The sequence below is a fragment of the Chanodichthys erythropterus genome, chromosome 21, assembly GCF_024489055.1.
Source record: "Chanodichthys erythropterus isolate Z2021 chromosome 21, ASM2448905v1, whole genome shotgun sequence".
NCBI lineage: Eukaryota > Metazoa > Chordata > Actinopteri > Cypriniformes > Xenocyprididae > Chanodichthys > Chanodichthys erythropterus.
Window position 1 is genome coordinate 7,486,627 of NC_090241.1, and position 26,264 is coordinate 7,512,890.

Sequence of the window (26,264 nt, forward strand, 5' to 3'; positions counted from 1 at the left end):
TGAGAAAATCGGCACTGCAAATGGATTCTCAAAGTCCTGCACTGTTAGGCTATATCAGGCAGTTATAAAGCTCCTTGTAAAGCGTCCAAGTTACAATGAGGAAACGCAAGGATTGTTTTTCCTTTCTGTCTACAATTTTTACGGTCCAACTGATCTTTATGTAACTGTGATCTAACTGAAGGCGCTGTGTGCTGTATTCTTGTGCCGGATCACACTTTGCCTGCGAGCATCATCCGTATAAAGCACCTGGAGGACTCATTCAGCGGCTACAGCATCACCAATGGCGTGATCCTCCGGTTCATGGTCTTTGCCATGGATGATAAATCCAACAAACTCCTTTTAGTTCCTGTTTTGACCGTTTTATTTGTCATGATTGGCTATCAGTACATCTGTCCAGCGGGTAGCACGTCCTGTCGGTTTGGGAATGGAGAGAGTTTTCCGCTCTCCAAATATCCCTCAGACGTCAACACAGAGTCTCCGGATCCGGACGAGGACGCTTCTTTTAGGTTCCAGTCCAAATTCAACTTCACGCGCGACGACCTCGAGCGCCACGTGGATTTCGACATCAAGGGGAACGACGTGATAGTGTTCCTCCACATCCAAAAGACCGGAGGAACGACGTTCGGGAGACACCTGGTGCGGAACATCCACCTGGAACGCCCGTGCGACTGCCGCTCCGGCCAGAAGAAATGCACGTGTCACCGACCCGGGAAAGCGGAGTCGTGGCTCTTCTCGCGCTTTTCCACGGGCTGGAGTTGCGGTTTGCACGCGGACTGGACCGAGCTCACGAACTGTGTCCCTGCTGTGATGAATAAAAAGCAAAAGAAAGATGCGCCATTGAATGGGCGGTAAGTAGCTCCTAATAAAAGTGAACAAACGGAGTAAAAAGTTCGTTTGGTGACACTTTAAAATAACTATCAGCACAAGTATATGATGAGGCACTTGTTTCAACATCTGTAACTCTAGTGCCTGTATGCGTTCAGACTTTAATATAATATTCACATATTTGTCTGCTACAAATTGAAAATAGTTTCTAAACGGTGTACACATTATAAACAGCGCTGGTGTTACACCTTACCCTACTACTCGAGTTGTAACACCAAAAAACTAATTAAATTGTATACATGGATTTATTGGGGTAATCAAATTTACTTGTTTACTTCAATAAAGAGGGTTAATGTCATATATGATAGTGATTTTATCCCTGTAACTGGTTAAACTGATGGTGTTACCTCTCACTCTCGTGTTACAGAACTCAAATATGAATATAAACCTAGTTTTAGGACATTATAGCTGATCTGTAAATCCTATGCATATGTAAAAATGTAAGTTGTTATAAAGTAGTGTTACATCAGCATAGTGTGGAAGCTATGTGTTGGTGACGGATAATATATCTTTATTTTTTGTCAGTGCTTTGCAATATTTTTGCTAGAGTCATGAGTTTGGATTCTTCACTGTCTTAAAATGATGCACACCTGTGAATATCAGCTCCCTGCTGTGCATGGGCCATTCTGAGTCCTGCGGTTTTGAATATGTGTGCAACTGAGTGTAAGACAGCTGTAAATATGCTGCACAACTGCTTATGTCAAACTAAACTAAAAAGGAATGGAACATCTACTGTATGTTTTTACTCCAATAAGATTTAAATGGATAGTTCACCCAAAAATAAAAAATAAAATGTTACAATTTACTTAGAGAGGACATTTTGAAAAATTTGAAAAAGTCAAAAGACCACAATGAAAGTCACTGGGTCATTTGGACTCTATCGTTCTTCAAAATCTCTTCTTTTGTGTTCCACATAAGCAAGAAATTCATACAAATAAATCATGAATTTGGGCGAACTGTTCCTTTTAAAGAGTTATTTCACCCAAAAATGAAAGTAATGTCATTAGTTACTCACCCTCATGTCATTCCACACCCTTAAGACCTTTGTTCATCTTTGGAACACAAATTAAGATATTTTTGATGAAATCTGAGAAGTATACGTCTCGTCCATGGACAGCAATATAATCACCACTTTCAAGCTCCAGAAAGGTACTAAAGACATTGTTAAAACAGTCGACGTGACTGCAGTGATTCAACCTTAATTTTATGAAGCGACGAGAATACTTTTTGTGTGCAAAAACTAAAAAATAACAACTTTATTCAACAATCTCTTCTCTTCCCTGTAATTATCCTTACGCGGTTGTCGCTGTAAGCACAGTGAAGGCTTCTGTGTTTACGTCTGAATGCCAGCTCAGTATTGGCCAAAGCTGATCACGTGAGCAGCACGATGCATGCGTGTGATGCTGACGCAGGAGTCGGCCAATAATGAGTCGGCGTTCTAACATAGAACCTAGACGTAAACAAGGAATGAGAATGACACAGAAAAGAAGAATAAATTTGTTATTTTTGTTTTGTTTTTGCCCACAAAAAGTATTCTCGTCGCTTCATAACATTAAGGTTGAATCACTGCAGTCACGCCGACTGTTTTAACAATGTCTTTAGTGCCTTTCCGGACCTTGAAAGTTTTGATTATATTGCTGTCTATGGACGAGTCATAGACATATACTCGGATTTCATCAAAAATATCTTAATTTGTGTTCCGAAGATGAACGAAGGTCTTAAGGGTGTGGAATGACATGAGGGTGAGTAATAAATGACAGAATTTTCATTTTTGGGTGAACTAACCCTTTAAGACTTGTTCATTAATCACAGTGAGACAGATTCGTCTTGATGCAGGGCCACTAAACTTTTAGATTGCCAGACCTATTACATACTAATAAATCCAGTGGGCTGTGGGATATACACCTATTAATATGTGTTTGCAGCCACATGAATATTCCTTCTCATTACCCCACTCGTCTCACTTGGCCTTGCAGAGCTTCTACAAGCATGTTTACGATCGTCTTCTAAAGGGTCTCTTTACCACAGAACATAAATCGATACTCTCAGCTGGGCAAGTCAGAGGTGTTGATCCACTGCACAGGGCTTGTACACTCTTTCATTATAATGTTATTATGGGCAGGAATAGCCAAAGTACTACATTATCCACTGTATGTGTTCTGTGGCACCCTGTTAGGATCTTGTTTTGAGTTGATTTAACTCATTTGCATTAGTTTCTTTCGCTAAAGAAATGTGCATGTAGAAATGCATGTTGTAATGCAAAGTGCAGAGCGCAGTGGAGCACTATGTATTGCACCGCAGCTTCTCACTTTTCTGCATGCAACAATGGATGTGGTTTCAATTACACGATCGCGTTACATTGAGAGGTCTACGGCAGACAATAGTGAAAAAAATCCCATCTGCTGCCACGACTCAGGATATTAATCCCCTCCCCACATATACACACACACACACTGAATCTCTCATCTTCTAAATCCTCCGTTCGTTCGCGATGCCTCGTCAAGCAGGCACTCCAGCATTCAAGCGGATAAAGGCAAAACGAGTTGTGATAGACCAAGAGAGATAGCTCTGAGATCCAACTTAAGGCACATTAATTGCTTTTTATTGGGTACTTTGTGAAGACAAGTGCTTCTGAAATGCCCTTCCCCTATAATTATGTATTATTGAGTTGGCATTTAAGATACTGTGTTGGAAGTAAAGATGCAGGACTGTGGAAAGCATGTTGGAGAAGAGATGACCTGTGAGGTGCAGGATTCTGTGTGTGTGAGATGGGCTCTTGTGTGTGTTTGTACATGCAAAAGACAGCATAAGGCATTGGGCATGGTTGGAAAAGGAGCACTACAGGCATTACATTAGCAATGCATGAAAGAGTGCAGCATGTCCTATGTGCAGCAATGGAATAACAATCTTTTATATAGACTGCTTGGTATTCTCACAATAGAATCATGTTTTGAAGGTGTCTCCCATTAATCTAGCTGCTTCTGGGATATTCAGAAGTCTTGCTGCATTGTCAATTTGTGTTATTTATTTCTTTTTTTATGTATCACTCCTTGAATATCCCTAAGGAACCAGTGGGAAAACCACACTTTGACCAGAATGCAACAAAGAAAGGAACCTTATTAGTTAATTAAGGGTACGTTTACATGACAATGAAATACTGAAAATGGAAAGGTTTTTCCTTTGCATTATTTGCGTACAGATGAAAATGTTTTTAAAACAATACCCATTCACACGGGTCTGGGAAAATTATTAAAAATGCTGTACATTGCATGTCAAGCCAGTAGTTGGCGATGTCACTTTGTAAAGAAGCACTACGCATCTACAGACTGAACACATAATAAGCATGCACTTATTATGCATGCGCTTATTAATGCCAAGTTTACACTACAGGATTTTAAGCCAGATTTAAGCCCGATTTGCAAGTTAACGAAGTCGGGCTGTGATCAGGGGAAATCAGCGGGTGATCGGCGCTCGCCAATCTTTACCATCTACTGACGGTAGACAAATATCTAGCATGCTAAATATCTGGCTGACTCGATATCCTGTGGTGTCACGTGTCAGGACGCAACAGCCAATGAAATATACACTGATGTCTATGGAAGCAGCAATAACAATCCATTCAAATATAATTTGTTGACGTTTATTGTGTAAGTAACTATAAAGCTCACTCACTCTATTGTTCTCCAACTTCACCGCCACATGTATTTCAGGACAAATGGATGAATTCATGTTATATTAAGATCAAGGTCATTATATAGGTTTTTAAATGATAAAACACTCACTTGCACATATTTGAGAATCAGAATATCAGATAGTTGATGAGATGGTGAGAAAAGCGATACATCTGTCATATAGTGTGGCCGACTGTCCGCGGTGTGTCACGTGACAACCATGACACGTCTTCATGGAAACAATATGGTCGCCTCAACTCTGGGAGGTCAGCCAGAATGTTTTAAACTTTTAATATACTGTTATTTTAATTTTAATTAAATTAAATTCAATTCAAAATTTAATCTAATTTCTTCCCAACATCCATTTTCAAATAAATCCATTGGGTGACAGAATTGTTGCCAGCTCGTGTAGTGTGTAACCTTGTGTTGCGGATCATTTACGTAGTGTGAACACCACAACGACTTCAAGAAACCACAGCAAGAAATGTAGTCTGAACAGCACCGCGATCTGCCGATGTTTAAAGTCCTGGGGCCGGTTGCACCAGCTGTGCGTAAGTTACAACGTTGCCTAGTTTTGACGTAAATGTGCACTAAGTTACAACTTACGCTTTACTAAATATTTTTGTGTTGCACCATTAAACTTAGTTGAAGCGTAACTCTACGTATACACTAAATATTTACGGAAGCCTCCTATCAGGAGTAACGGTTGGAATAAAATAGCAGACTGACTGACCTGCATCAATGAGCTCTTGTTTTACCTGACAGACTTAATTCTTTAGACATATATGATGCTGCTGACATATTATACACTCGCTTACATTTTAAGAGAGAGAACATTATGTGAAAATATTACTTAGCCACTCTTCAACACGAACCCGTCCTAAACAGCATGCCGTTGTGTGCATCGGTCCCATCACTCCGTGTTGTGCATATCAAATAAAATCAGTCATAATCAATAAATGTCTCTTCTTATGTTTGTTTGTTTTTTTGTATCAGTATCTATTTATTGATCCTTATTAATTTAGTTTCAAATACAGTTTCCAAATGTTATTTACTTATAATAACATATTCATGATTAAGTAGGCTATTGTATTTAACGGAAACGTATTTTTACTGTAACTAGCTACACTGTAAAAAATTACCATGATTTTAACAGTAAAAGACTGTAAAAATGCTGCGGTGAAAAACTGTCAATTGGTTTACAGAAAGTTTCCGTACTATATACGGTGAATAACTGTAATAGATCTAACGGTAAAATATAATTTAATATAATGTAATTTTACAGTAAAATACCGTTAAATTCACAGTTTTTGGAAGTGAAAAATAACAATTTATTGTAAAATTTACAGTGAAAAAACGTAAATTGACATTCCCACAATTCCCTGCGCCACACTTCACATTTGATATATTTTCGTTGAAATAACTCTGTTTCTTCTTGGTTTTTCTCATTTTTTTTCTAATCAGTTATGTACATTAGGGTTTTATGTTACATCTAATGTTGTTAAATTAATGTTTATTGCATTTTTAAAATGTCATGCATGTTACCATGATGGTGTTTAGTGTGTGTGTGTGAATGACACTGTGTGCACCTTCTATATATTAGTATTGTCCTTCTCAGCTTGGGGAAAATCTGCTTGTGATGAACTTTGATTCATCATGTGACTCTTATCACCACTGTGTTTGGTGACTGTCAGTGTATTATAAAGGTACAAAACAGATATTAGTACTTCATTAGGTTGGTAAATTAACATTATATCAGTTAATGAAATACATTATTTTACCGTAAATTTAACAGATTTTTTTTTACGTTGCTACTGTATTTTTTACGGTAAAGTTCCTGCAACCACAGCTGCCGTTTTTTACCGTACATTTTACTGGGATTTTTTTTTACAGTGTACGTGAGGCAAAATAAGTTAGAATGAAAGATGAAATTCATGGCATTTCAAGAACTTCTGCTTACATATTTGAAGGATAACTGAAGGTAAACGTCATATTATGCGACTACGCATTACTTTACGGAGACCTTACAAGCTACTAGCTACGTTCTGCCTTAAGAACAAATGGTGCAACCGAATAAAGTACAGAGTTAGTTACAAACTAGCTAGTAGTTACTAAGCCGCTATTGTGGACTTTACATTCCAACTTAAGAAAGAACTTATGAACAGCTGGTGCAACCCTTCCTTGTAGTGTAAACTTGGCATAAGCATGTGCTGCGCATCTTTCTTCATGTCAGAGCCCTTCGCCTATGGAACGCAAAGATATTTTGAAAAATGTTCATATAATGTAAGTCAGTGGAGTTCAGTGTTGTTTTGGATGCCACTGATTTTTATTAAATTTTATTAAAAACAGCTAATGGTTTATTTAGGCTAATATATATTAATTTTTTTTTGTTTTTTGAGTGATCTTTCCCTTTAAGTATAGATGAAACACAAATACAGGATTGGACTTTTAACTGAATTTCAATCATGACAGCTCACGGAATAGTCTTAGCATTAGCATAACTCGTTCAACGCCAGCATTTTATTTTTATGTTGCCAACCAGCGCTAGTCTCGCGTAGCCAGACCTTCACATTGATGGCAGAAGGTCTGGACTCCATAACAGCTTTCATTGGCCAAGGACCAAGAGGCTGTCTGACTAACATGTAAAGCAACCAATCACAGTTTGTTTTGTTCTGCATCATGTTTAGGGGTGTGAAAATGTAAAGTCGATGTCCCTTCAATAACAGACTGGTGTGTAAAACTGTTGGACGTATTTAAAAGAGTCTATGCCTCGAACTTTACATACTTCACATACTTTTGAAAATACAGCGTTTAGTTGATCCTGATAAGCACTCATTGTCGCAGTTGTATACACAACAGTGACATGTGTCCAAGTATGGTGTCCCATACTCGGAATTTGTGCTCTGCATTTCAACACACACCGTGAACACACACCCAGAGCAGTGGGCAGCCATTTTTGCTGCGGCAGTGATTGGGGTTTAGGTGCCTTGATCAAGTTGTGGGTAATGAGAGTGGAAGAGAGCGCTGTTCATTCACTCTCCCATTTACATTTCCTGTTGGTACTGAGACTTGAACCCACAATCTTCAGGTTACAAGTCCAACTCTCTAACCATTAGGTCAGAACTGCCCCTAAAGCTGTTTCAAGAGGTGCATTGACGACCGCTAGAGAATGCGGCGTTTAGCATCATTGTTAGTGCACTCGGCGAGCGGGTGCAGGGTGGTTCGGTTTGGAGCAGGCCTGGACTGGTAATCTGGCATACCGGGCAAATGCCCGGTGGGCCGACGCACTTGAGGGCGGGGCCGCTATATGATATGATTTTTTTTAATAAACATAAAATTGGCCAACGACCGGCCCATAAAGCAGGGACAGCGGCCCATTGGTTCATTTTCCATACTGACACTGGGCTGGCCCAATCACATCTCTTAACAGATTCCACCCCGTCCCCTCTGTTTCGCCAGAACATCCGTGGATTAGGAGGATGGAGAAACAAAAGTGCAAGTGCAAGGGGGGTGCGGAGAAGTTGCGGGCAAAAAAATAAAAAATAAAAAAAATGTAGAGGTTGATGCCTCAACGTGCAAAAATTACAGGCATGTTTAGTGCGGTTACTATAGCTTCAGTTTCCAAACTTACAGTACCTGACGTGCAAAAACAGGTGAACATAGAAGAACATGGAGGAGACCTGTATGGCAGAAGAGCAGCAGGTGTCTGACAGTGAAGCCAATGAGGGACAGAGTAAGCAGGAGAGTATAATAGAAGCGGTAAGCAGGGTAGTTACATGATTAACAGCGATGGACTCATGATGCGACGGCGACGATGATGCTTAAATTAATGAATATTATAAGACAACATAATCGTCGTCGTTATTATAAAGTCAGACTGTCACCTATACTGCACTGGTCACTCAGTCAGCTAAAGTCAAATAGCACAGCAAAAGTTGTTTTGCACTGTTTTTTGTAGCAGTGCCCTTGTAGCTATCAGAGTTCACTTATGCAGTAACGGCCCTTCTCATAGAAAAACCTGAAATGATGCAATTTGATTTTTCAAAAAAAAAAAAAAAAAAAAAAAATTCAGGTTATTATTATAATGTAATATTACTGATGATGTGTTTATTTCACAACGAGACTATAGGTGTCTATTTATAGCTGTTAGTCGTGATGATGGTCTACTAGATCTCACTTTTCGGCTATAAAAAGTTATGTTTTGTAGCTCTTGTACCCTATTACTCTGGTGTGAACACTTGGTTGTTTATGGCAAGTGAATAGCATTCTTATCATTTTATTAGGACGTTTTTTGTGAGTAATTTGGTAGTATAGTTTTCTTTTTCATTGTTTTTAATGGGGAGTATCTAAACAATGAGAGGTAAATGTTTGATTCTTAAACAGGGGTTTGTGCTGTTTAAAACAAAGTATATTTGTAATTGTAAATTATAGTTTTTCTGCTGTCTGTTTCATTGAAAAAAATTTTTTTTTTAAATTCTTTATAGAATTATCAGTATTCTACATCCACGTTCTAAGGGTTAACTTTTATATCATGGAGCACATTGTCCATCTAGAAATCCTACTCTTACTAAGTGTACTTTTAATAACTACCAAATAATTGTAATACTCTGGTGGGTGGTGTCCGACCGATTGTGGTGGGCCGGTCTGAACAAAAATGCCAGGGCCATTTTTTTGTCCCAGTCCAGCCCTGGTTTGGAGGGTGAGTTTTGTAGGCGGAGCAATGAAGAGAGGGGAGTGTTTGTTTGGGTTTATTTCAAAAATCAACAGTGTCCAACAGCGTTTTTGTAATAGCGCTTACCCCACCTTTAAATGTTCAGCAAGCAATCTCATTGGCTGCTGAGGCAGAGGCAGAGTTTCATGACTGAACTATATATACCACCATCTCTCTCTCTCTATCCCCTTGCTTCCATTTGTGGACCTAAATCACATTCTACATCTCAAACTTGTTTAAGCCCCTGTTGCCGTCAGACACTAATCAGAGAGGCAGCCATCGCTTCCAGCGAGGTATTCTTGAGATGCTTGTAATCTTCGGATTCCTTCAGAAAGATTAGTGCAAGCGAGAGCGGCAATCTCATCATCTGAGTGAGAGATTACCATCCAGATTTATGCAAAGTCTCTGTCTTAATACCAGTTGTGTGTCCTCCCGCTGCTCAGAGGATCGCTGCCATCAGCTCCCGCGGTTCTATTCTTAATGTGTTTTTTATGTCATGCCCTTTCATTCCTAGAGGATTCAGAGCATGAAGGTTTATAATGAAAATCAGGCTGATATGACACCCATCACTGGCACCAGCACTCAAGAACTGTTTTCAGTATGCAAACATGTTGATGTGTAATACTTAACATTTTTTTCAGTGTTATCTCACAGAAAATGTTGTTGCACAAGTGTGAAATGTACATTTATTTCAATCAGTTTTCATCTGTAAGTATCAAACTTTGTCTCAGACATTTCTTTCAACATTCCTTATGAGATATATACAGTAACATTCACAAAATTAGGGTCAGTAGGATTTTTAAATTCAAACACTCTAAAAACTGCTGGGTTAAATATGGACAAAACCAGGGATTGAGTTGTTTTTACCCAGCCATTTTTATCAACCAATTTTGGATTAATTATTTTAGCCAGCAATATATTAATATAGTAAAAGGCATGTTTTTGCTCACCCCCAATTAGGGGCAAATTTGTGAGGTATTTTAAGCTGAAACTTGACCATACCAGAGACTTATATTACATCATGTGAAAGAGGGCATAATAGGTGCTTTTAGGTATTTTACCCGGCTTGGTTTTTTTAACCCAGCAGTTTTTAGAGTGAAGTCTCACCAAAGCTGCATTTATTTGATAAATCATACAGCAAAAACAGTAATATCATGAAATATTGTTACAATTTAAGATATCGGTTTTCTATTTGAATATATTTTAAAATGTAATATATTCCTGTGATGGCAAAGCTGAATTTTCAGCATCATTACCCCCAGTCTTCAGTGTCACATGATCCTTCAGAAATCATTCTGATACGCTGATTTGATACTCAAGAAATAGATATATTTGATGATACGTGATACATCTTGATAGCAGTTGATGCACTGTGCAAAATAATGTAGAGCTACAGTATAAACCATGTCGCATTGTCTTGGTAATTTGGTTTTAGATGAGAATTAGTACATTTAACTTACATTTTTTTGATTGAATTTGAGTGAATCTCTGACTTTGCAGGTTTTCTTGGCACATCTGAGCATGTTTTGAGACATTGTTGAAATCTCTCTAGCAGGAATAATTCACATATTACAGAGATCACAATTTGATTCAGCCATCCTCATAATCATTTGCAAAATGGCATGGGCAAAAAGAGTCTTTTATTATGCAAAAACAGAACTGGGAATTTATGATCTATTTTATTTCAATGACTGGACACAAATATCATCAGGCCAGTCTGAACGATTGTCTCTATCACTTGTGGCAATAAAATAATGTTGGCCCAGTGGCACAGCGTAACTTTAAACACTTCAGCACGGCTCATATATTGTAAACTTTGAGACACGCTGTGATGTGGCCACCAATCAACTTAAGAGCCGATGCAGAGAGATATGCAGAGAGTGCAGTACATAGAGCTTGATGCCAGAGGTGTGTTGAATCTGGTCCAAGAGCTTTTGGGGTTTGGTGCTGGAGCTCTTCAATGCTATCTAGTTTCAGAGTCCTTGGGTATGCAAAGTCAGGAGCAGATTTATGCATGAACACACTGCTCACACACACTCACACAACGCCTCTCTCACTCCCTTTGTTAAATTCTCCTTTTACTCCATTTCCAGTCTTGCATCCCCTGGGGTTTCCAACATCTTCCAAGAATAGACTGCACTCAGGTCTGGGATCAGCAATGAGGCACAGTGTACAGGCTGCAGTGAAACTGATATGTGTGTACTACCTGTGAGGCTAGGTCTCTCTCTCTCTCACATACACACACACACTGCTGGCTAGTTTTGCAGAAAGTTGTGGCCTCTTTTCCACTAAAATAACATATGCCTCTCTGCCAGACTACCGAATAATAATAATTTTATTAATCACTATTTTGTCTTGTTTTACGGTAAAATTATCTAAACCTCTTTAAAAGAAGATAGATTAACCTAAGAAGCACAGTAATGCTTGTTTTCACAAAAAGATATCTTGAATTCAATTTATGTACCTTCCCACTGACAAAGTGTTTTCTGGTTTTCAGTATTTCAATTCAGGTTTATGCTAAGAAAAAATTGTTCCCGTTTTAAAAATTTCTAATAAATTTCTATAATTACATCTGTAATTTATGCAAATTTGCTCCACAAGATAATGTCTTTTCTAAGATATCTTTTTTAAGAAAAAAATTCTGATTAAGAAATAATCTGCTTTTTAGATATTTTTCTCATAAATTGCTTTGACCACCTTTTTACATTTTTTCCATTCTATAAAAGCATGAAATTATGGAAGCTTGTTTCTGCCATGAAATAAAAAATAAAAAAGGTAATTGTGAGTTTTTATCTCACAATTCTGACTTTTTTTCTCAGAACTGCAAGATATAAAGTCAGAATTGCGAGATATAAAGTCAGAACTGCGAGATAGAAAAACAGAATTGCAAAATAGAAAGTCAGAACTGCAAGTTATAAAGTCAGAACTGCGAGTTAAAAAGTCAGAATTGCAAGATATAAAGTCAGAATTGTGAGATATAAAGTCAGAATTGCGAGATATAAAGTCAGAAATGCGAGATATATAAAGTCAGAACTGCGAGATATATAAAGTCAGAACTGCGAGATATAAAGTCAGAACTGCGAGTTTGTCACGATCACAGTCTGTTCCTGTTCACTCCGGACTCCATTTCCCATAATCCTCCCTGTCAATCACATGCACTCACTCCACCAATCACCTGTTGCCACATACAGCCATGCACACTCCACACTAATCACCACACCCAGCTGATACTCATTACCAGGACTATAAAGGACTCACACACACACCACCTCACCGCGAAGTCTTGATTAACCAGTGTATCATTTCCGAGCGTTTCCCTGTGTTTATTGTCTGCCTGTTTATTGTTACTGATCCTGCCTGTTTTCTGTTTATTAACCCGTTGCTGCCTGTCCTGACCCTTGCTTTGTATACCGACCTGTGAGTGATATCTGCCTGTCCTGATCATTGCTTGTTCCTTGACCACGATTCTGCCTGTCCCTTGCTGTTCCTGTTTGCTCCTGTTTGACCCTGTCTGTACGACCACTCTCACTTTAATAAAAGCTGCAAATGGATCTCTGCCTCAGTCCCGCTTCGTTACAGAGTTATAAAGTCAGAACTGCGAGATAGAAAGTCAGAATTGTGAAGTATGAAGTCAGAATTGTGAGATATAAAGTCAGAATTGTGAGATATAAAGTCAGAACTGCAAGATATAAAGTCAGAACTGCAAGTTATAAAGTCAGAATTGTGAAGTATGAAGTCAGAATTGTGAGATATAAAGTCAGAACTGCGAGATAGAAAGTCAGAACTGCGAGATAGAAAGTCAGAACTGCGAGATAGAAAGTCAGAACTGCGAGATATAAAGTCAGAATTGTGAAGTATGAAGTCAGAATTGTGAGATATAAAGTCAGAACTGTGAGATATAAAGTCAGAACTGCGAGTTATAAAGTCAGAATTGTGAAGTATGAAGTCAGAATTGTGAGATATAAAGTCAGAACTGCGAGATAGAAAGTCAGAACTGCGAGATAGAAAGTAAGAACTGCGAGACATAAAGTCAGAATTGTGAAGTATGAAGTCAGAATTGTGAGATATAAAGTCAGAACTGTGAGATATAAAGTCAGAACTGCGAGTTATAAAGTCAGAATTGTGAAGTATGAAGTCAGAATTCTGAGATAGAAAGTCAGAACTGCGAGATAGAAAGTCAGAACTGCGAGATAGAAAGTCAGAACTGCGAGATAGAAAGTCAGAACTGCGAGTTATAAAGTCAGAACTGCGAGATATAAAGTCAGAACTGCGAGATATAAAGTCAGAACTGCGAGATATAAAGTCAGAACTGCGAGATATAAAGTCAGAACTGCGAGATATAAAGTCAGAACTGCGAGATAGAAAGTCAGAATTGCGAGATAGAAAGTCAGAACTGCGAGATAGAAAATCAGAATTGTGAGATATAGAGTCAGAACTGCGAGATATAAAGTCAGAATTGTGAAGTATAAAGTCAGAATTGTGAGATATAAAGTCAGAATTGCGAAGTAAGAAGTCAGAATTGTGAGATATAAAGTCAGAATTGTGAAGTATAAAGTCAAAATTGCGAAGTAAGAAGTCAGAATTGTGAGATATAAAGTCAGAATTGTGAGATATAAAGTCAGAACTGCGAGATATAAAGTCAGAATTGTGAATTCAAGAAAGTTGTGAAGTATGAAGTCAGAACTGCGAGATATAAAGTCAGAATTGTGAAGTATGAAGTCAGAATTGTGATATATAAAGTCAGAACTGTGAGATATAAAGTCAGAACTGCGAGTTATGAAGTATGAAGTCAGAACTGCGAGTTATAAAGTCAGAATTGTGAAGTATGAAGTCAGAATTGTGAGATATAAAGTCAGAACTGCGAGATAGAAAGTCAGAACTGCGAGATAGAAAGTCAGAATTGTGACATATAAAGTCAGAACTGCGAGTTATAAAGTCAGAATTGCGAAGTAAGAAGTCAGAATTGTGAGATATAATGTCAGAATTGCGAGTTATAAAGTCAGAATTGCGAAGTAAGAAGTCAGATCTGCGAGATATAAAGTCAGAACTGCGAGATATAAAGTCAGAATTGTGAAGTATAAAGTCAGAATTGTGATATATAAAGTCAGAACTGTGAGATATAAAGTCAGAACTGCGAGTTATGAAGTATGAAGTCAGAACTGCGAGTTATAAAGTCAGAATTGTGAAGTATGAAGTCAGAATTGTGATATATAAAGTCAGAACTGCGAGTTATGAAGTATGAAGTCAGAACTGCGAGTTATAAAGTCAGAATTGTGAAGTATGAAGTCAGAATTGTGAGATATAAAGTCAGAACTGCGAGATAGAAAGTCAGAACTGCGAGATAGAAATTCAGAACTGCGAGATAGAAAGCCAGAACTGCGAGATAGAAAGTCAGAATTGTGAGATATAAAGTCAGAACTGCGAGTTATAAAGTCAGAATTGCGAAGTAAGAAGTCAGAATTGTGAGATATAAAGTCAGAACTGCGAGATAGAAAGTCAGAATTCTGAAGTATTAAGTCAGAATTGTGAGATATAAAGTCAGAACTGCGAGATATAAAGTCAGAACTGCGAGTTATAAAGTCAGAATTGTGAAGTATGAAGTCAGAATTGTGAGATATAAAGTCAGAACTGCGAGATAGAAAGTCAGAACTGCGAGATATAAAGTCAGAACTGCGAGTTATAAAGTCAGAATTGTGAAGTATGAAGTCAGAATTGTGAGATATAAAGTCAGAACTGCGAGATAGAAAGTCAGAACTGCGAGATAGAAAGTCAGAACTGCGAGATATAAAGTCAGAACTGCGAGATATAAAGTCAGAATTGTGAAGTATGAAGTCAGAATTGTGAGATATAAAGTCAGAACTGTGAGATATAAAGTCAGAACTGCGAGTTATAAATTCAGAATTGTGAAGTATGAAGTCAGAATTGTGAGATATAAAGTCAGAACTGCGAGATAGAAAGTCAACTGCGAGATATAAAGTCAGAACTGCGAGTTATAAAGTCAGAGTTGTGAAGTATGAAGTCAGAACTGCGAGATATAAAGTCAGAACTGCGAGATATAAAGTCAGAATTGCGAAGTAAGAAGTCAGAATTGTGAGATATAAAGTCAGAACTGCGAGTTATAAAGTCAGAATTGTGAAGTATGAAGTCAGAATTGTGAGATATAAAGTCAGAATTGTGAAGTATGAAGTCAAAACTGCGAGATATAAAGTCAGAATTGTGAAGTATAAAGTCAGAATTGTGAGATATAAAGTCAGAACTGCAAGATATAAAGTCAGAACTGCGAGATATAAAGTCAGAACTGCGAGATATAAAGTCAGAACTGCGAGATATAAAGTCAGAACTGCGAGATAGAAAGTCAGAACTGCGAGATAGAAAGTCAGAACTGTGAGTTATAAAGTCAGAGTTGTGAAGTATGAAGTCAGAACTGCGAGATATAAAGTCAGAACTGCGAGATATAAAGTCAGAACTGCGAGATAGAAAGTCAGAATTGCGAGATAGAAAGTCAGAACTGCGAGACAGAAAGTCAGAATTGCGAGATAGAAAGTCAGAACTGCGAGATAGAAAGTCAGAATTGTGAGATATAGAGTCAGAACTGCGAGATATAAAGTCAGAATTGTGAGATATAGAGTCAGAACTGCGAGATATAAAGTCAGAATTGTGAAGTATAAAGTCAGAATTGTGAGATATAAAGTCAGAACTGCGAGTTATAAAGTCAGAATTGTGAAGTAAGAAGTCAGAATTGTGAGATAGAAAGTCAGAATTGTGAGATATAGAGTCAGAACTGCGAGTTATAAAGTCAGAATTGTGAGATAGAAAGTCAGAATTGTGAGATATAAAGTCAGAACTGCGAGATAGAAAGTCAGAATTGCGAGATAGAAAGTCAGAACTGCGAGATAGAAAGTCAGAATTGCGAGATAGAAAGTCAGAACTGCGAGATAGAAAGTCAGAATTGTGAGATATAGAGTCAGAACTGCGAGATATAAAGTCAGAATTGTGAGATATAGAGTCAGAACTGCGAGATATAAAGTCAGAATTGTGAAGTATAAAGTCAGAATTGTGAGATATAAAGTCAGAATTGTGAAGTATAGTCAGAATTGTGAGATATAAAGTCAGAACTGCGAGTTATAAAGTCAGAATTGTGAAGTATAAAGTCAGAATTGTGAGATATAAAGTCAGAATTGTGAAGTATAGTCAGAATTGTGAGATATAAAGTCAGAACTGCGAGTTATAAAGTCAGAATTGTGAAGTAAGAAGTCAGAATTGTGAGATAGAAAGTCAGAATTGTGAGATATAAAGTCAGAACTGCGAGATAGAAAGTCCGAACTGCGAGATAGAAAGTCAGAACTGCGAGTTATAAAGTCAGAACTGCGAGTTATAAAGTCAGAATTGTGAAGTATGAAGTCAAAACTGCGAGTTATAAAGTCAGAATTGTGAAGTATGAAGTCAGAACTGCGAGATATAAAGTCAGAACTGCGAGATAGAAAGTCAGAATTGCGAGACAGAAAGTCAGAACTGCGAGATATAAAGTCAGAACTGCGAGAGATAAAGTCAGAACTGCGAGATAGAAAGTCAGAACTGCGAGTTATAAAGTCAGAATTGTGAAGTATGAAGTCAGAATTGTGAGATATAAAGTCAGAACTGCGAGATATAAAGTCAGAACTGCGAGATATGAAGTCAGAATTGCATGATATAAAGTCAGAATTGCGAGTTATGAAGTCAGAATTCCGTGATATAAAGTCAGAAGTGCGTTATATAAAGTCAGAACTGTGAGATATAAAGTCAGAACTGCGAGATATGAAGTCAGAATTGTGAAGTATAAAGTCAGAATTGCGAGATATAAAGTCAGAATTGAGAGATATAAAGACAGAATTGGGAGATATGAAGTCCGAATTGTGAAGTATAAAGTCAGAATTGCATGTTATAATGTCCAGTTGTGAGGGGAAAAAAGACTAACGTTTTTTCTCAGAATTGCGTGTTTATATCTCACAATTCTCACTTTATAACTCGCAATTGTTTATATCTCAATTTTGAGAAAACAAGTCAGAATTGTGAGTTACAAAAGTCGGAAATGCGTGATTAAAAACTCGCAATTGCGAAAAGTAAAGTCTGAATAACAATTCTCACTATAATGCGCAATTCCGACTTTATAACTCGCAATTCTGAGAAAAAAAGATAAACAGTCACAATTATCTTTTAAAATTTTTTTATTTATTGATGTAAATAAGATTTCATATGAAATAGAAAGTTATTTAATTTAAACCTATTTAAATGTTTTATATGAGCACTGCCTTATGTCAAATTGAGTATGCAATATATCGGTAACATTGATTATTGGACAATATTAGAAATTGATAAAGTTAATCTTAAAAAGCAATAATAAATTAATAACACTTTTAAATGTAATATTTAACAAATTTCAAAAGGGATATACATTTTTTCATACAGTCCATTTATATGTTGTGATATGGTCACTTGCTGCAATTGGCTTTAGTTTTTAGGTTTTTATTTTTAATGTTTACATTAATGTTTAATGTAAACATATAGAATTTTAATTGGTTATTGGCCATAACATGAAAAATAATTACTCATGGGTTAGGCCAAAATTATTTTAATTTCAGTGAATCCTTAAGATATATCATCAATTAAAGCATTCACTCTCTGCTCATTGTGTGCATATGAACATTATCATTTGCTGTCTATAACACTAGTTCTTCATTTCAGTGCCAGATGGAGCAGGAATCTCTGGGTGAGGTTTGGCTCAGGCTTGTTTTTCTAATAGTATCACAGATCAAACTGGGCAGCAGTGAGAGTGTCAGCATCTTTGTGCAGCTTTTATAGTTTAGTGTCAGTCGGGAATCCAGAGCCAACCATCAGCCATGAGAAATCACTTCCTTTGCAGGCGTCTTTATCAGAGAGACAGAAAGACGCGTGTTTATACGTGTGTAGGTGGACTGGAGACAGACGGAGAGAGCAAGGGAGGGAGACAGAGAGAAACTGATTGCGTGAGGATAAATGTTTTGTAGCTTGCCGCAGTTATATGTTGTACATGCGTATTGGCACAGTGCTTCCATCCATGTTCCTATCCAAAGAACATGAAGAACTTCATTCATCAGTTGCTTACCAAAAGGGTTCATATCATGAGAAATCAAAATCCTGTGTATTCAGATAAACGAGCATGATGTACTATGAAAACATACTGCAGTTTTCAGAACTCTAAACTTCCTCCACTGTCCAGAAGAACATTTATTGAAGTATTCTGCAGCAAACAACTGCAGCTTTGTGGCAGATAATAACACTGTGAGATAATTAGAAGATAGCAGGATAGATACTATTATTCCTCAACACCCCCAGGATTAATTATATATGGGAAAGTTCACTAAACATTGTGCTGTTCCTGCCTGTGTAGCATCTGATGCTTTACCTAAATTTCTGAAGGATCCATCAATACGGTATGTGTGATGCATATTATTGGAATGGATTGTATTGAGATCCTGTCAAAATGTAATGCAGGCTTTGCAAAAGGACTGTTTATTAAATTGGAAAATAGAGCAGTATATAATGGTAGATATAATGGTAATGGATATATATATACTGTTCAAAATTTTGGGGTCAGTATAAGATGAACTTTTTAAATACTTTTATCCAAGGATGCATTCAATTCATCAAAAGTGACAGTAAAGACTTTTGTAAAAAAAAAAAAAAAAAAAAAGCTTACATTGTAAAAATGTATAGTCAGTAGATCGTCTGTTCGGAAATCATCAAAATAAAGTGTTAGCAAATATTAAGCGATAGTCTACTAATACTCTAATGAGAGTTAGTTGACATGTAGTTGCAAAGTTATTTATAAGTAGTAGAATCTCTAAAGTGGACCATCAAAATAAAGTGTTACCGAATTATTTTATATGATAACTTAAATGGAGTGTCTATTTACACTAAGTGCAAATAGCGTCCCTTGTTGGCAAACGCTATTTACACTAGCTCTGCCCACCAATGTCTGGTTGGGCCACTCAAGTTTAAAAGATGTGCGGAACCTAAGAAAATGCTGCTACTGTCACTTAATGTAAAGAAGAAAATATGCTGTTGTTAAGAAAATACACTTTCACAGTGTAAATAGCATCTACAGCTATTTGCACTTAGTGTAAACAAAGTCCCTTTAAGACAAGTCATTTCACTCGGCGGCCATCTTTGAAACGCCTCTCGGGCATCCTGGACATCATGCAGCTCCTATCTCTTTGAATGGGGAAACATCAGATTCTCCAAAACTGTTCGTCAACCTTACGATTAAATTTCATATTTGAAATCCCCAATGAAATCTAACAACAACCGACTCATAAATTTAGTTTCTAAACGCTCGAATCATGACAAAAAAACAAAAATTTTTTCAGGCTGGATCAAGCTAATGCGCATGCGCAGACCTAAATGCGCGTCTCTTCGGAGGCACGCGTCTGACTGTTTCTATAGAAACCGGTGATTCTAACGGCCGCTGAAGTGACGCGATGACTTTACCAGTCGGAGATTGGCTCTTGGCTTCAGAAGGCGGGACTTATTCCGCCATATTGCGCGTTACACTTTCTCCCATTCAAAACAATACGAGTGACACGTCTTGTGTTATTCTATAGTCTTTGGTGTAAATAGCATCTATCCTTAAGAAAATATGCTATTTTCACTTAGTGTAAATAGTATCTATCGCTAAGAAAATATGTTATTTTCACTTAGTGTAAATAGCATCTACAGCTATTTACACTTAGTGTAAATAGCATATATACGCAAAGAAAATAAGCTATTTTCACTTAGTGTAAATAGCATCTATCGCTAAGAAAATATGTTATTTTCACTTAGTGTAAATAGCATCTACAGCTATTTGCACTTAGTGTAAATAGCATATATACGCAAAGAAAATACGCTATTTTCACTTAGTATAAATAGCACCTATTGCTTAGTGCAAATAGCCGCTGCCTAATTAAATGTTAATGTAGTTTTGTTTTTCCAAATTAACCAGACTGTTGAATGATTGATTTTAATCACTGTCCCTTCCTTTCATATATTTGTTCCTGAATAATTTCACATTTGAGTGCTCTTGTGTTGGCACTTGTGTTTTGATTGTGACAGCTCCCTAGTGAGCGAATGCTGAAGTCCTGCAGTGATAACCGTTTAAAAACACAAGTAAATAAATAAGCAAGACATTATTAAACCAAACAAGGTCATAAAAGCGTGAAGTGTCAAACGTCTGAGTGAAAAATTTAAATTCAAGCACAGACTGTTTACTTTGGGGCCCTGGTGGCATTGAACATGAGCATTTCATCTGTCACAGCGTGACAAGCACTTCAGTACAGCTCAGAGTCTCACAGCGATACCTGAGCCAGAGTAATTCATCCAGACAGTTATTTACTTCTCTAAACATCAGTGCAAACTTCAGCCATGATTTGCACAATGTATAGGACTGATCTAAGGCTATAGCATTTTTCTTAAAGTCACCATGAAATCAAAACGGACAATTCTTATTTTTTTATAGAATATTGCAGTATTTATTATAAATTATGCACATCATTATTTTAAAAAAAATTCATGTGCCCTCCTAATCTTTAATCGAAAATAACTTCCCCTCCCTCTTCCAGCAACATCTCTTCTCTGATGATGTGTTTACTGGAGCGAGGGCGGGGCAGCCTGTCACTCACATGAGATCAACCAATAGCAAACCACAACCATCCAATCGAGTGCATTAGTGCCCTTTTTCAGTGGCTCTGGTTCTGGAATTTTTTAATTTAATTAATTTTTTCAATAGGGGTTTTAAAATAGTCTGTATTAAAGAGTTATAAGCGATGAACCAAGCCAATCAGCTATGAGGTGAATCACAACACTACAAACTTTGATTTGAAGTAAAAAGCTTTTTTTAAAATCGGACAAAAAGAAAAAGGTACAAGACTGTGTACTTAGTCTTAGCCTCAGACGTCACGACCACTGACCGTGGCTGAAAGTCTGATGCATATGGCACACACAACTGGAAACATTTCAGGATTTTCAAAGTCATCATCTGGTTGGTTGAATTTGACGTGACGCCAAACCCCCTAAAAGGAAGAAGAACGTCGTCGTGTTTACAACTGTGACAATGAGCGCTTACCAGGATCAACTAAACGCTGGATTTCAAAAGTACGTGAAGTTTGCAGCTCCATTGTTGCATTAAACTTGCACAATGTTCTTGAATGAATAATTTATTAGATGCACGCTTGTTATAAGGACATTGACTTTACAATTTCACACCCCTAAACATGACGCAGAACAAAACGAACTGTGATTGGTTGAATTACATCAGTCAAACACCCTCTTGGGCGGTCCTTGGCCAATGAACGCTGCGATAGAGTCCAGACCTTCTGCCGTCAGATTGAAGGTTTGGCTACTCAAGAGTCTGTGTGTGTGTGTATGTGTGTGTGTGTCTTAATGGTTTTAGTGAGGGAAAGAACTACAGTCCCATGAAGCATTGCGAACAGCATAATCGAATTAAAAATTAAGAAATATAAAATGACTCATTTCTGAACGTTGATTATATGTATAAAAACAATATATTTTAAATTTATTGCAAAATATGCATATATATATATATATATATATATATATATATATATATATATATATATATATATATATATATGCAAACATTTCAGTATTTTGAAAGCAAAGGGAGATGGACTCGATGACGTCATTCGCAGTGCTTCATGGGAGTGGGCGGAGCTAAAGAGTGATGTTGGAGCACGCTGCTTTTTTTGACTCTCTGATTGGTGTAATTTTCTGTACAGCATCATGGGTAATGTGGTTTTTCATCAGGAATTCCACTGTTAACTACGATTATTTAAAAAAAAAAAGCTAAAATAATGCAGGTTGACGGCTTCAGTAGAAGCAAATACCATGATGGATTAAAAACTTCATAGCTCACAGTAGGTCTGTCTTTAATACGTTCAAAATCAATTTCCTTATGGAGAAAATGAATGGAGTTTTTACTTCTGGTACCTGGCTGTTGCACTATATTCCCCATGGACAAAATCCAGCCCCGCCCTACATTTGTTCTTGTTTCAGAAGCCGTTTCACTTGGATTTATGGCACAATAGGGAAGAAAAGACTATCATAACTTCCATTTCATGCCGACTTTAAACCACAAATCAGACATTTATTGTTTTCTTTTTTACTCATTTTGCTTGGGCTTTGCCCCATTCTCAAATTTCTTCATTTTTTGTTTACTTCTCTTGTAGTAAACCTGTTAGCTGTTATACCTCTGTAGTCAAAATGCTGACACATGCAGATATTTTCCAAACACACAGGGACGCACATTACTTTGAGCTTTAGCAATGAGTAGACAGTGTGTTTTTCCCATGTGGATCACAGCGACACGTCTTGGATGCAGCTCACATGTAATGATAACAGATCAAAGCAAACCTTCTCCTATCAAAGCTTTTTGTTGCACAAATGAGCTAAATGAGTGAACAAGCGTTACCCTTCTCTGCTCTTTGTCTTCTTATTTTAGTATGTGTTGGCACATTTTTCTTTTGCAGTCTCTTATGTTCCCTCATTAGCTGCTCATTATCAAAATGTGTTTGACACATATAGTAGGAGGAATGGCAGCAATCTTTTCTGTTTTAACCTGCATCGAACACATTTGTATCATATGAATAGAGGCCACTTTATGAGACATAGCTGCTTGTAACACAAACAGCCAAATAGCAAATCACAAAACTGGAGCTAAATATATAAAGCATGCAGATGCACTGTAAACAAGAACGATAACGTGCCACATCACAATGTTTTTGAGTCATTCTAAGAAAATGGTGCTATTTGCTCATGAAAATTTCTGGAAAATTGTTATTTTTTTCCATTTAGAAGGGATAATGTTGAAATTTCAGGCACAAAGTACTGGAGCTGTAATCGTTATAGACAATGGAGCACTACATTAGGGACGATGTGCCCATTTTTGCCAGTGCTGTTATGATTAAAATGCTTCAGGTTTGAATGGCTAATAAACTTTAACTACTATTAATTAAATGTGTCTCTGCATAACAGGTTTGAACAGAAAGTGCAGGGATAAAGACTTCTGTTAGTCCACTCAGAAAATATAATTTGCATTACATAAATATAATATATGAGATTTAATTATATTTGGGTCATTCCACGAAATCGGTGCCTAGAAGTAGACATAGAAGTACTATAACAGCAAATAAATTTGTGATTTAAAAATATATAAATACTGTGCATTGTTTTATCAATATTACATCAAAGTAAAGTCAATTAAATATTATTTTAAATAATTAAAATTGCATTTATTCTCATAAGGGTAAGGTTTTTGGCCTGTCCCTTGCTATGATTGTTCTTTTTCAGCAATTTGCAAATTGAATGCAAAACGATACAAAAATCACTTTTGCATATTGTTCTAAGTATAGTCTTATTGACAAGCAATGTTTTAGCGTAAGTATACATTATTTTTTATGAAATATATATCATTTTATCGGTGCCCCCTATTTCATGTCAGCCCTGTTACCCTCACCAAAGAACCCTGTATAAATAATGGTACATTCCAGTGACATCACTTCCAGGAAGTTACATCATCTCTAAACCAGGATGCCAACAGTTCAAATAAAAATATGTTTCTCTCTCTTTTATAATTTTCTATTTTTGATGATTTATTAGGTTTGACTGAGGGTGGATATCATGCAATGTCAAACCTGTTACCATTTTTGAAGTATACATTTAAACACTTATTTATTTAATGTAACATAATTATTACCTACAAGTAATATCCCTTTAAAGTGTACAAAATGTGCTTTTGTGATCTGGTCTGTAAGCTAGCAAATAGCAAATTAGCTTGAAATTGTCAAACCTGTTACTGTCAACCCTGTTACTTTTTAGGCTAACAGGAATGACAGTCACCTTATCATCTCTGTATTTAACATTTATCCGTGTCAAATGCAAACATTTTGAAAGTTTATCCCAGGTGTATTATTGTTGTCTATATCATTCAGTGTGGGTGGCATATGAGCATCAGTTACATTTTTTGTTAGTATTTGTAGTATTGTTAGTATTAGTATTATTGGTACTGGAATCTCGTAATTCAAGTATGAACTATTTAAATGTATTATATAAACTTAATATATAATATATTTTAACCCTAACAGAGTGTGTAGCTTTTCATTCCTTAAACAACCATGTTGGAATATGTATCATGGCCATATTCCAGGATGACAACGCCAATATTCATCAGGGTTAAAGGATGGTTCAGAGAGCACAAAGAACCATTTTCACACATGAATAGGCACTGCTGAGTCCTGACTTTAACCTCAATGTAAGACTAATTTAATTTCAGTATAAGCCAAATGTATTTTTTTTTCTATATACACCATTCAAAAGGTGAGGGGTTATTAACATTTTGAAAGAAGTCTCTTATCCTCACCAAGACTGCATACTAAGATGTTTATATGGATTGTAACTCATAGAGGTATTGCAATTTGTTGCAATGCGCATGCATCGAACACCTGTGTACATGTACGAGTAACGTGAAGTATACTTTGCAAGGCTGTGCGTATACTTTCTGCTTAAGAAACATTTCTTATTATTATCAGTGATGAAAAGAGTTGAGCTGCTTAATATTTTGTGGAAACCATGCTATTTTTTTCAGAATTATTTGATGAATAGAAAGTTAAAAAAATGGCTGTAATGGCTGTGAAGCACACAATGAAAGAGATGGAAAGAAAATAAACAAGGAATACTCAGGAGATTGCAGGAGAATACATAACACAGCCATGTTAATACTGACGATACTGGACAAAGGAACAGAATGAAACACAGGGCTTAAATACATGGGGAATTTAATCTAGGTAAAATGGAACGTGTGGGAACTGATTAACAACCAAGGAAACTAGCTAGAGAACTCAGGCGAACAGGAACAGAGCAAACGGAAAACAAAACTAAAACAGAACATAACAGAATATACTAATAGAATATCACTTCTGATTCATTTAATGCATCCTTGCTGAATAAAAGTATTACATTTTACTGACCCTAAATTTTGAATGGTAGTGTAGCTCCTTAAAATGTAAAAAGTGATGATTGGACATGCAAATTTTATGTTTATTTTTCATCAGAATATAATAAAATAATAAATGTTTTATTTTATTATTTATTTTGCATTACACACTAAACTGAATGTCAACTGTCAAAAACTGTTGATTATATCAGCAATAGTCATGGGAACTCAAATGTCACCGTTCCCTGAGAATTCACCCGAAGCAGTCCGTGGAGTCTGTGATCTCGCAGCAAATTACAAATCTGTTGTTGCCTCGGAGGTAGAAGATTTCTGTACCTCTGCCTTCCTACATTGTGTTGTTGGGACTACAGGCTCAATTTTTTTTAGCCCTGATCCCTGGCAGTTTTATTGACTTTTGGCCTCTTTTAGATTAGTTTTAAACTGCTACTAAAGAAGCAACTAGTAGGAAAGTCAGAGAAAAAGTGGCAGAGCTGTTATGCTGCCATAGTGTCTGTGTTTAACCTCTCTCTCTGGATTTCATTAGCTGTGAGGTAATTGTTACTTTATATCTCACAATTCAGACTTTAAAACTTGCACTTGCAAGTTTATATCTCTCAAATCTGAGAAAAATTCAGATTTGCAAGACAAAAAAAATTTGAGTGTATGTGCAATTCTCAATTTATAACTCGCAATTGCAAGTTTATATCTCGCAAGTGTGAGAAAAAAAGTTAGAACTGTGAGATAAAAAGTCACAATTACCTTTTTTATTTTTTTATTCCATGGTGGAAACAAAGAATTTGTTCTGAGTGGCTTGTTAAGAACATTCCGGTCTGTTAGTTGCTAAAGGTTAGATAAACTTTACTTAAAGGTGCCATTGAACATTTTTTACAAGATGTAATATAAGTCTAAGGTGTCCCCTGAATGTGTCTGTAAAGTTTCAGCTCAAAATACCTCATAGATTTTTTTTAATTAATTTTTTGAGGCATAATTAAAA

At 36.7% G+C, this 26,264-nt stretch overlaps 1 protein-coding gene across 1 annotated transcript in view; it reads left to right on the plus strand.

The window, feature by feature from the left end:
* The first annotated feature begins 312 nt into the window (after window positions 1-312).
* Window positions 313-26,264, plus strand: part of hs6st3a (heparan sulfate 6-O-sulfotransferase 3a) — a 47,614-nt gene continuing 21,662 nt past the window's right edge. The window contains exon 1 of the mRNA XM_067374077.1: window positions 313-848. Coding sequence (XP_067230178.1) covers window positions 313-848 — 536 coding nt within the window. The remainder of the gene's footprint in view (window positions 849-26,264) is intronic.